The 13,675-nt window shown below is 33.5% G+C and overlaps 1 protein-coding gene across 1 annotated transcript in view; it reads right to left on the reverse strand.

The window, feature by feature from the left end:
- Positions 1–13,675, reverse strand: part of LOC134723068 (deleted in malignant brain tumors 1 protein-like) — a 31,807-nt gene that overhangs the window by 8,574 nt on the left and 9,558 nt on the right. Inside the window, exon 4 of the mRNA XM_063586706.1 lies at positions 1,438–1,797. Within this exon, the coding sequence (XP_063442776.1) occupies positions 1,438–1,797 (360 nt within the window). The remainder of the gene's footprint in view (positions 1–1,437; positions 1,798–13,675) is intronic.

A 13,675-nucleotide genomic window follows, 5' to 3' on the forward strand; every position in this document is an offset into this window, starting at 1 on the left:
GCCGGATTTTTCTTATGAACAATATTTTTGTTAAATTTGGAAGTAGACAAATTGGCGATAATTTATTGGAACGAAGTGTGCGCCTTTCGTAATTGATCTCTTTTTTCATATATTAGTCAAAAACAAGAAGAATAAAGAAGTCAGTTAATTCAATTTCACATGCAGATATATATGTATATAGACACAATCGTTCTTGTAGCATCGTAACTGTCGTCACTCTTAAATTTAAGGATTGTGTCAGTTCATATCACACATTACTATCTTTATTTGAAGCATATCTTTGCAGTCTCTGTTGTAAATGGCTACATAACCTATGCCCTGTTTATGATATGACATATGTCATGTTTGAAAAAAAATGAAATATATAAGCGTCTAAACTATGATGTTCGGATTTAATTGTTTTATTGTATAAATTTCAAGATTGTTATAGTTTAATCAAAGCATTCATTTTACATCATAATCATAATGATGAAGGATATCTGTTATCGGAAATACTCATAAATAATTACATCTATAGTTTCCTTTTTTGTTATTGGTGTTGTTTTATACACTTTTTGTGCGTTTTAATAATTTATTCATTGTGTACATGTATCGTTCATCGTAACGATTCTGAATCAGCGCCTTCGTGAGAAAGATTGTTTTATATACATATATCTATATGATTTTCTTTCCATTAATAATTTAATCTTTCCTCAGTGAGTTCCATTAATTATATTTCATATAAAACTAGAAATAAAAAAAGCCATATGAGACGGCTTATTCTGCTTCATCTTTAGACGTATATACCTCGACTTTGACATAAACGGTCATCTCAGTACCATAATGTATGACAAAAGACAAAAGAGATGAATTTAAATTCCCCCCCCCCCCCCCAAAGAAAAAAACCCCAAAAAACTTAGTAGCAATATACCAACTTAACCCTCATACTGGACGTATATTTCCCAAATTTATTCTGTATCCAAGAGCATGCAGCTGCTACTAAGAATTTATTAAATGTCTCCAGAAACATGATAAACTAAGGTTATGTCAAAGAAAATATGTTCCTTTTTACTCATACAACGCAATATACAAAGACCTTATTGATGAAAATTCTGAATCAACTTTACAAATATTACATGATGGTCTTGAAGTATATATTCTAGTAACTGACGTTGTTTATCATCTTAATTACGTGTCATGGAGTTCTTTTATTTTTGTTGTAAATTTTAAACCTTCATTGCTAAGTCCTTTTTGTAATATCATTTTTGCTTGGCCCCGTACTCAATCATTCCGTCATTGTGTAATTGTGCTCTGGTACTGCGGAAAGGTAAGCAGATCCTGCTCCACATAAGGCAACCGTCATCAATTTTGTACTTTTCTCAAAAACGTGTAAATCTAAGTTAATCTAAGTAAACTGCATTATAATTATCTAGCCCTGTTTTTGATTTCAATACTTACTCATATCCTAAACGATTACATATGAAATATCCAAGTTTAATATCTGGTTGTGGGTCATATATTGTTCCCCAGAATCCATCATGGAACACTTCTAACCGTCCACACATTATATTCCCACCAACTAGAGCGTAGTGTCTGTCAGTCGGTTCACCAATCGTATAATCACACGATGCAATATGTCCGTGAGATCCCATATCGAAATTCCATTTTCCAGTAGTATAATCAACATAAACATTATCATCAGATTTACTAGGAGAAACGCCTGACTGAAAGTTTTCCGAGTGATCAAAAGTTTTACCGTCTGCCCAACTGAAATCTGGTGGATCGCCTGTCCATAGAACACCTATCGTATAATCTTCCCTATAAAATATAATAAATGATAGTCATACACTTTAAGTATCATAGTAGTTATTTGTTTATGCTTATTTGACAGACTCTTGCAAGTTTCAAGTGGTTATATTTGCATATCCCTTGAGTTTGGACTTCCTTAGGTAAATCACAAAAAGATCAGATGACCTGTAAGTAATAGTTATCAAAGGTACCAGGATTATAATTTAGTACGTCAGACGCGTGTTTCGTCTACATTACTCATTAATGAGGATCGTACCAAAAAATTATAAAGCCAAACAAGTACAATTAGAAGAACATTGAGGATCCAAAATTCCAAAAAGTTGTGCCAAATACGGCATAGGTCATCTATGCCTTGGATAAGAAAATCCTCAAAAGTTTTTCGAAAATTACAAAGTTTTTTAAACAGGAAATTTATTAAATGACTAAATAATTGAAATTTATGTCAACAACGAATGTTGAATACTGAGGCTGGTGAAACAGTTTACAAACCAATGTTTTGACTTTTTACGATGCTTTATCGTTATGCAATGAAATTATAAGACGTAGTACTTTATATATGTTCCGGACCATATGAGTATTTGGACCATACGCGTATGGTCATGGCCATATGGGTATATACTCATATGGTCGGGGTAATTAACATGTACATAAATGCTTACCTCTTTATATAACCGTTTTAGTTGTTACGTCATTAAAAAGACACTACCAAAGGTAATTTTTTCATTAAAATTAGTAATGACAAGAACAAAAAATAAAATAAACAATTTCACACAGTAAATTTCATCACTAGTCAAAATTATAGTAAACGCATTTTTTTTTCATTACCGAAATGTTATTACGAGTGAATGGGAAATTGTCGACCTGGGAAGTTAACTTCCAAAAATATTTCAATGAGCTGTTTTACTATAAGCTGACGTAAAAGTCAACAGGATGGAGAGTCTAATAAATTGCTTACTTTTGAAACCTAATATAACTAGCATTAGCAGTGCAATATTCATAATTTTTTATACTTATACGTGTTTTTTTTTAAATGAATGACGTCACCGGCAAGGACACTAGTTTATTATTTCAAGCTGTTGTCTAGTGATATGATGTACTTCAGTCATTTTACGATATTGGAGCGATATTGGAGATCTAGAGGGTTTTCACCGTAGACACATCGGAATGACCCGGGACCAAGGAAAGCTATACCATGTTGACGTTAGTGTCACCCTACGCATAATAATGCGAGAAAACTAGCTTTGCCACCAATATTTAATGTTATTTGAATTGTAAATAATACAATTGCATGTAGCAATCATTGTTATTTTATACAGTTTTCTCGCGCATATTATTGAAAAAATACCTATATGGTCCAAATACTCATATGGTCCGGCCCGTTTATAACCAAACGAGTATATACTCATATGGTCCGACCATACGCGTACGGAGTATATACTCATATGGTACGGTCGGACCATATGAGTATACGCATATGGTCATGACCATACGCGTATGGTCCAAATACTCATATGGTCCGGAACATATATAAAATTAAAACTGCGATACTCGACGGCTCTACTAAGCGAAATGTGTGCTTTAAATTTTAGTCCCCCCGCGACAGATTGTCGGTTTTTCTTAACTCTCGGTCGAAGACGTAGTCATGAATTTCGTCACTATATATCACAAGCCCAGTAGTCAGCACTTTTTGTGCTGACATGAATTGTCATTGAAATGGTTATATTTATAAATTTACTGTTTACAAAATTTTGAATTTTTTGAAATACTGAGGCTTTTCTACCTCAGCCATAGATTACTTTAGCTGTATTTGGCAACACTTTTAGGAATTTTGGTCCTCAAAGCTATTCAACTTCATACTTTATTTGGCCTTTTTAACTTTTTTGGATTCGAGCGTCACTGATGAGTCTTTTGTAGTCGAAACGCGCGTCTGGCGAATATACATATTTGAGTCCTCGTGTCTATGATGAGTTTATTCACTTTCTCTTCTTTGTGATTTTTTAAATGTCAATCTTCCCTTTACTCATAAGAAGTCGAGTAAAATTAAAACCTTTACAAAGTTTATTGCCTCTTTATGTATTCATTGTAAGAGATTTGTTTCGAAACCCCTGTTTAAATCCAGGTTCAAATCAAATCACAACGTACGGCTTTCATAGCACATACTACCAATTACTTACTATCCAGAACGGTTGACACGGGGGAAACGAAAAAATAAACGATTTTGATTTTTTTTTATCTCCTTTACTTCCAAAGGAATAAGTCAGGATTTGAAAATATCAGATAGACTATAAATACATTCACACATTTTCAATTACAAACGCATTTTGCAGGATCTCAATATTGACGACTTCAAGTCTAAACCTCCTGATTGCACTTGTGCTAGTTCCCAATTCACATATAATCCTGCTGGCCACGTTATTACCGGAGACCTTAACATTGTTAATAACACTTCTCTACGAAACGTGTTATCGAAAGGTCCGAAATATCGTGAGCCTAAATCCATCAATTGGAAATACACCTTTAAAATTCTGATGGATTCAGTCGAGGATTATGCCAGGCAATGGGCTAAGCGCGAGAAGGAAGACGTAGACACTCTATCCGAATGGATTAAGGCAGTGAGGTCGTTAATACAAATCAGAATTAAGAAACTGAATGGGTCCATCAATGCCCATGCTACGTCAATCTTCAAAGATCCAAATGTTGCTAAACACCTATCTGACCCCCATGATAAATATGTTGTTGTCACCGCAGACAAAGCCTCAAATAACATCGTTTTTGTCTGTAAAAGTCATCACATTAATTGCTTGATAAACGAATTAGGTATAGACAATTCACTTGGAAACCCAACATTTACCCTCACGACACTTACCAAAGAGGACATTCTGGATAATCCTAGGTCTGTTCTTTGTTCCTTTGGTATTACAACAAAAGATGAAGAACTGGATCTTCCATCACTGTATTGGATACCTAAACTACATAAGTGTCCTTACACACAACGGTATATTGCTGGGTCTTCCAAGTGCTCCACGAAACCCCTATCTAAATTATTAACATCCATTTTATCAGCAATCAAAGACGGGCTTCAAAGTTATTGTGAAACTGCCTATTCTAGAGGTGGCGTGAATCAGATGTGGATACTTAAAAATTCCAAAGATCGTTTAGAGTACATACAATCTAACTCTCTTTCATCTTGTAACAGTATTAAAACATTTGACTTTTCTACTCTTTACACAAGTATTCCACATTCCAAACTAAAAGACAAATTCAAAGAGTTGGTATTACTTTGCTTCATAAAAAAGAATGGCCAACGTAGATACAAGTATCTTGTCTTAGGGAGGAATAAATCCTACTTTGCAAAGAATCATTCTGATTCAAATAAAAAATTCTCTGAAACCGATATTATCAAGATGCTTGATTTCTTGATTGACAACATATTTGTTACGTTCGGAGGACGTGTTTTTCAACAGACTGTCGGCCTCCCAGTGGGAACAAACTGTGCCCCTCTACTTGCTGACTTGTCTCTTTATTATTTTGAGGCCGACTTCATGCAGGAACTTCTTAGGAAGAATAATAAGAAGTTAGCACTATCCTTTAACTCTACTTTCCGCTATATAGATGACGTTCTTTCACTAAACAATTCAAAATTTGGTGACTATGTGGATCGCATCTATCCCATCAAATTGGAGATAAAGGATACTACAGATACAGTTAAGTCGGCTTCATATCTTGACTTACATCTAGAAATTGACAATGAGGGTCGGTTGAAGACAAAACTTTACGACAAAAGAGATGATTTCAGCTTTCCAATTATGAACTTTCCATTTCTAAGTAGCAACATTCCAGCAGCACCTGCATACGGGGTATATATCTCCCAATTGATACGATATTCCCGTGCTTGCATTTCCTATCATGATTTTCTTGATAGAGGGTTCCTGCTCACAAGGAAGCTATTAAACCAGGAGTTCCAAATGGTGAAGTTGAAATCTTCCCTTCGTAAATTTTACGAACGCCATCACGAGTTGGTTGACCATTATGGAATAACCGTTACACAAATGATATCGGATATGTTCCTTACGTCGTAACTACAAACCCCTTCCCTTTCATGAATTTGACCTACCGAATTAGACTTTTTACCGGATTTGTAATCACATAAGCAACACGACGGGTGCCGCATGTGGAGCAGGATCTGCTTACCCTTCAAGAGCACTTGATATCACCCCTAGTTTTTGGCGGGGTTCGTGTTGTTTATTCTTTAGTTTTCTATGTTGTGTCATGTGTACTATTGTTTTTTTGTTTGTCTTTTTCATTTTTAGCCATGGCGTTGTCAGTTTGTTTTAGATTTACGAGTTTGACTGTCCCTTTGGTATCTTTCGTCCCTCTTTTAAGATAATTTTGTGTGGCTGTATCTCGTTTTTCTGTAGACTTTTGTGTTTCCGTTTTTCTACTAATCATTAATAGTATTTAAACCTTTTAAAATATGTATTGTTTTACCCCGGTCTTCCGAAGTTACAAATCTAATACCTTTTGATATTTGACATTATACTGTTTATTGTAATCAATTTTGAAAAAAAAAATTGTTATATTTTACTATATTTATGAAATAGAAGACAGAAGGCCCTATTCCAACTGCATTATAAGACTTATGATGAATACTAGTACTTAGAAGTAGTTACATTAAAGGAATAAGACAATCAGGTTATCGTCAGAGATCTCTTGTATTGAAATATAAAATTGTCTGAACATTAATTTCAACTTGGGTTATGTCCAATACTTTAACAATGCAGGTCTAACATTCGTAGTCAGATATTTCTTTTGACATCATATTTGGTTTTAATTTACTGTTAGACTGTTAGACTTATCCATAAATGAAATAATGCAATTCAATTCGGACTAAATGAATAGTTTATTTGCAAAGGGACATTATCTTGGAAGTTACCATCGACACTTTCATCAACTATCGAAAAAGTGACGAATTAGATACATTTGTAGCATTAATTCATATAAGTGTCATAGAAAACGTTCATTTCTATTTACATGTGACAAACATGGTTATTAAAACACATTAAATTGTCGATACATATCTGGTGAGTTCATATTACAGTGAAACACAGTTTTTAAAAATAGAAATTCGATTAAAAAAAATCTTTTGTTTCATATTTAATTAATCACTCATAGAAGAGTTCAAATAAATGCATTTTCATGTTATTACTGCATCTATTATAAATCGTTCATAGACACTATTGTTGGAGTGAAAGAGAATAGCATATTCATTTCAATGTTGCAAAAAAGACAGCTTTGGTAGCAAAACGATTTAGGTTTTAGATATAATGATTATAAATATACCTTTCAAGATACTAGTGAATAGTAGAATAGTAAAATAAATCATTGAAATTTGCTGTTGCCGATTTAATCGACTTTTAATATAATATCTTATATAGATAAGAATTGACCAAAAAAAAGAGATTTATAAATCTAGAAAAATATGCAGTGTTTACCCTGTTGACACACCGGTGCATTATCTATTTGCTTTATGTGCTTGAGCCTTTTATTTAGCAATTGCATTAGGGAATATCCGTTTTGAATTTTCCTTGCAGTTTTTGTTATTTTTTGTTTTATGTCCTTTTGTTCCATATAAAGTCCACGGAATTCCATCCACATGGATTTATGAAATTCAAACCTCGTTCAACTACTGTTGCCTATGAATTTATAAGCATTAATTTGTATAATCATTCACCTATAGATAACAAAAAGTATTATCTATATTCTAAACATTTTTATAACAAACAACTTTTTCAGATTTTCTGCATCTAACAAAACTATTTGTGAATGGCACAGTACCATCCATGTTTTAAGTCAATAGATAACATGCACTACAAAAGAACACATTCTTTCAGTGGGATTATTCCAACTTAAGTTCCGTTCGTGAATACTAATGACGTGGTTCAATATTCTAAGATTTACAATGGAAAAAGATCTATATAGGTAAATATATGTGGTGGCATGCTTGATATGCATAATATAGTCAACGATTGATTATACCTGTACTTTCTAAACTTCCGGATTAATTTTCATTTCTTCAAACGTCCCGAACAAAATTATTGTACGCCATCTTCAGATGCTCCAAATTTCTGCACTAAAGAGCATAATTGGATATAAAATTGATTTAATCTTCTCCTTTGTCATTGATAGTAATAAAAGGTTCACAATAAGTTTTGATTGTTTTGTCAAATAATTTGCCAATATAATTTTTCATCAACTTTTATTTACGACTACAAAAGCTTCAATTATTCATAGTTTAAACTTTTATTTATTTGATAAAATTGAGAATGGAAATGAGGAATGTGTCAAAGAGACAACAACCCGATCATAGAAAAAACAACAGCAGAAGGTCATCAACAGAACTTCAATGTAGCGTGAAATTCCCGCACTCGGAGGCGTCCTTCAGCTGGCCCCTAAACAAATATATACTAGTTCAGTGATAATGAACGCCAAACGAATTTTCAAATTGTACACAAGAAACTCAAATCAAAATGATACAAGACTAACAAAGGCCAGAGGCTCCTGACTTGGGACAGGCGCAAAAATGCGGCGGGGTTAAACATGTTTGTGAGATCTCAACCCTCCCCCTATACCTCTAGCCAATGTAGAAAAGTAAACGCATAAAAATACGCACATTAAGATTCAGTTCAAGAGAAGTCCGAGTCTGATGTCAGAAGATGTAACAACAATTTTTTTTAACCAAAATGACAATAATACATAAATAACAACAGACTACTAGCAGTTAACTGACATGCCAGTTCCAAACTTCAATCAAACTGACTGAAAGATTATGATTTCAGCATATGAACATCAGGCACAGTCCTTCCCGTTAGGGGATTAGTATCATACCATCATAACATATATGAGAAGAATATAACCCGTGTCATGCCAACAACTGGTTTTTGAACAAATATGTTTAGTTCCAATGCAAAGACCCTATAAGTGATTCAACATTAACGCTAAAATATGTAATTTTTAATGACCTGTCAACAGTATCGTAACTTTATCCCTTCTTAATAAGTCTATTCAAATGTTTTGTTAGTTTCTGAAGTGAATACTGACACTTTTGTGCTTTATAAAGAATATTTCCATAAAAAAATGGATATGAAATACCTGAACGTATAAGAAGTCTGCATATTGAGCTATATTTACGAATGATGTCCTTATGACGATGATAAAATTTAGTAAATGTTTTGACTAGTTTGTGATATCGAAACCCCTGATGTAATAATTTTTCAGTAATACATAAATTTCTCTCGTTAAAATATAAAACATTGTTACATCCACGAGCGAATCGTACAGGTTGAGATATATAAACACCGTAAGATGGTGATAAGGGAACGTCACCATCTGAAAATATATAATTAACGATAGGAAATGAAAAATCATCTCTTTTATCATAAATTTTAGTATTCAGCTTTCCGTTAGTGATTTAGATATCAAGATCGAGGAAAGGGCAGTGGTCATTGTTAGAATTAGCTTTATTTAAAGTAAGTTCAACAGGATAAATTTCTTTAGTATACATACTGAAGTCGTCATCATTGAGAGCTAAAATATCATCCAAATATCTAAAAGTATTATTAAATTTGTTTATCAAATGCTGTTTTGATGGGTCTTTGCTTATTTTTGTAATAAATTGTAAATCATAGCAATACAAAAACAGGTCCGCAATAAATGGTGCACAGTTAGTCCCCATTGGGATTCCGATAACCTGACGATATAAAGAATCCCCAAAGCGAACGTACATGTTATCTTGTAAACATTTAAGGGCATATACTCTAGTCTATGCTAATCACAAGTTAGAGATACATATTCCATTCACAATTTTATTTTATGTATAGTCATCTCATTACAATACATATTACAATACATTCGTTATATAATATTTGAAAAAGAAAATTACTAACCAGAATTGCAAAAGAGGGACGAAAGATACCAGAGGGACAGTCAAACTCATAAATCGAAAATAAACTGACAACGCCTGGCTAAAATAAAAAAAGAACCCCACCAAAAACTAGGGATTATCTAAGGTGCTCCGGAAAGGTAAACAAATCCTGCTCCACTTGTGGCAACGGTCGTGTTGCTTATGTTTTAACAAATCTGAAAAAATAGTCTAATTCGGTTGGTCATATTCGTGAAAGGGAAGAGGGTTGTAGTTAAGACGTAAGAAACATATCCGATATCATTATATACTTGCGAAACGGTTATTCCGGGAGATAAATACCCCGTATGCAGGTGCTGCTGGAATGTTGCTACATAGCAATGGAAAGTTCACAGTTGGAAAGTTGAAATCATCTCTTTTGTCGTAAAGTTTTGTTCAGTCGACCCTCATTGTCGATTTCTAGTTACAAGTCAAGATATGAGACCGACTTAACTGTATATGTTGTATCCTTAAACTCTAGTCCTTTGGGATGATATGAGACCGACTTAACTGTATATGTTGTATCCTTAAACTCTAGTCCATTGGGATGATATGAGACCGACTTAACTGTATATGTTGTATCCTTAATCTCTAGTCCTTTGGGATGATATGAGACCGACTTAACTGTATATGTTGTATCCTTAAACTCTAGTCCATTGGGATGATATGAGACCGACTTAACTGTATATGTTGTATCCTTAAACTCTAGTCCTTTGGGGTGATATGAGACCGACTTAACTGTATATGTTGTATCCTTAAACTCTAGTCCATTGGGATGATATGAGACCGACTTAACTGTATATGTTGTATCCTTAAACTCTAGTCCATTGGGATGATATGAGACCGACTTAACTGTATATGTTGTATCCGTAATCTCTAGTCCTTTGGGATGATATGAGACCGACTTAACTGTATATGTTGTATCCGTAATCTCTAGTCCTTTGGGATGATATGAGACCGACTTAACTGTATATGTTGTATCCTTAAACTCTAGTCCATTGGGATGATATGAGACCGACTTAACTGTATATGTTGTATCCGTAATCTCTAGTCCTTTGGGATGATATGAGACCGACTTAACTGTATATGTTGTATCCGTAATCTCTAGTCCTTTGGGATGATATGAGACCGACTTAACTGTATATGTTGTATCCGTAATCTCTAGTCCTTTGGGATGATATGAGACCGACTTAACTGTATATGTTGTATCCGTAATCTCTAGTCCTTTGGGATGATATGAGACCGACTTAACTGTATATGTTGTATCCGTAATCTCTAGTCCTTTGGGATGATATGAGACCGACTTAACTGTATATGTTGTATCCTTAAACTCTAGTCCATTGGGATGATATGAGACCGACTTAACTGTATATGTTGTATCCGTAATCTCTAGTCCTTTGGGATGATATGAGACCGACTTAACTGTATATGTTGTATCCGTAATCTCTAGTCCTTTGGGATGATATGAGACCGACTTAACTGTATATGTTGTATCCGTAATCTCTAGTCCTTTGGGATGATATGAGACCGACTTAACTGTATATGTTGTATCCTTAAACTCTAGTCCTTTGGGATGATATGAGACCGACTTAACTGTATATGTTGTATCCTTAATCTCTAGTCCATTGTAGTAGACCGACTTAACTGTATATGTTGTATCCGTAATCTCTAGTCCATTGTATGAGACCGACTTAACTGTATATGTTGTATCCTTAAACTCTAGTCCATTGGGATGATATGAGACCGACTTAACTGTATATGTTGTATCCTTAAACTCTAGTCCATTGGGATGATATGAGACCGACTTAACTGTATATGTTGTATCCTTAATCTCTAGTCCTTTGGGATGATATGAGACCGACTTAACTGTATATGTTGTATCCGTAATCTCTAGTCCATTGTATGAGACCGACTTAACTGTATATGTTGTATCCTTAATCTCTAGTCCATTGTATGAGACCGACTTAACTGTATATGTTGTATCCTTAATCTCTAGTCCATTGTATGAGACCGACTTAACTGTATATGTTGTATCCTTAATCTCTAGTCCATTGTATGAGACCGACTCAACTGTATATGTTGTATCCTTAATCTCTAGTCCATTGGGATAGTTGTGTTCAACATTGTCACCAAATTTTGAACTATTTAGTGAAAGGACGTCGTGTATATGGCGGAAAGTAGAGTTAAAGGATATTGCTAACTTCTTAAGAAGTTCCTGTATGAAGTTAGCCTCATAATAATAGAGAAACAAGTCGGCATGTGAGGAAAGTTATAAATTTAAAAAAAAACCGACAGAGATGATTATGACAACTCGTGCATACCTTTGTTTATGTCACAACATTAAGAATCTTTTGGAATCTTTTTAAGTGCCTGATTATGTTTAAAACTTAGAGATTTGATATTGGAAAGTATGACTTTTTCCCTATTGAATATAATTATCAACACGTGGTTATCAAAGGTATCATAATTATCATTTAGTACTACAGACGCACGTTTCGTCTACATAAGACTTATCAGTGACGATCAAAAACGTTATCAAGCCAAACAAATACAAAGTTGATGAGCATTGAGGATCAAAAATTTCAAAAAGTTGTGCCAAATACCGCTAAGATAATCTATGTCTGGAATAAGAAAATCCTTAGATTTTTGAAAAATTCATAGTTTTGTATACATGCGTTTTATACTTTAATTGAAATCTTCTGGAAGTCACCTGAGAGTGATAGAACTATTCAACAATGGAATGTGTTAGCTTCGATCAAATAAAATCTCAAAAAGACTATTAAAAATATACCAAAACATATCTGTGAGTTGGACATTTTTAACGAAAACGTGTACAACCTGTACTATGAATTTGTGTTCCTGACTTACTTTGCCAATTCAATAACAGATCCTCCTTATACTACATATCAATTTTGAATATTGGTCGAAAAAAATCGAGATTTAAGTTTCAAGGTTACATATAAAGATATTTAAACTTGGCTTTAGATGAATTTGGCTATTTTTTTTAGGTATTTTTGACAGATAGCTTTTCAACGGTTTCGGTACTTATACATCTTCGGATTTCAAATGTTTGGCTTTAAGCGTTCCTGATGAAGGTAAATCCCGAAAAGTGCGACGGACGCAAGAAATTATTAAACGTGTTGTTTTCAATATTTTACATGAAGATGTTTTAATAACCACTATTATATGTACTATATATTATTTTATAAATGGACATTCCACATGACGTTACTCCTGAATATAACCACAAATAAAGTGTTTATGTTGTTGAAGTAGTATATGTTTTTAAGATATTTTAAGTGGTGTTTCTTTTCATATTTGTGAAAACTCCGATTTCTCATTTTTATCCGGATTGAAGAATATTTTATACTTTTTACTTATGATTATTGATTTGACACTAATAGTCAATAACTAAGACGCTGAATAGCATGTACCACTAAAGAAATTTTAAATGCTAACTAATTAAAAACTGCTACAATTTAGATGTGTTTCTTTCTCATTTCGAGTCGCAAAAATATCACAGATATGGTACAGGTTTTGTGAAGTACTAAATATATGATTATCTATTGTAAATTTTCTGTAATCAAAATATTGAATTATTAGTTGAAACACCGAGGATGTTACAAGCATTTTCTTTGATATTCTCATTTTCTGTTTTTTGTTTTACTGTACTGCTATATAGAACATTATTACCAAATTTCATGCTTGTATCACGATTTTTACAATTATTTCCATAATGTGTACCCCTAATTAAAGTATTTGAAAGACTATGGTTTTCCCTCACCAGGTATAGATTTCTTAGCCGTTTATGGCCCAATTATAAGGACATTAAGGTTTATAAAGATTTACAATTTCGTTATAGATTTCGTCTTCCAACGATTTTTTTCGAGCTCAACTAGTGAGGCTTATGTAGACAAAATGCGCGAATGG

Source organism: Mytilus trossulus, chromosome 6, assembly GCF_036588685.1.
Source record: "Mytilus trossulus isolate FHL-02 chromosome 6, PNRI_Mtr1.1.1.hap1, whole genome shotgun sequence".
Classification (NCBI taxonomy): Eukaryota; Metazoa; Mollusca; class Bivalvia; order Mytilida; family Mytilidae; genus Mytilus; species Mytilus trossulus.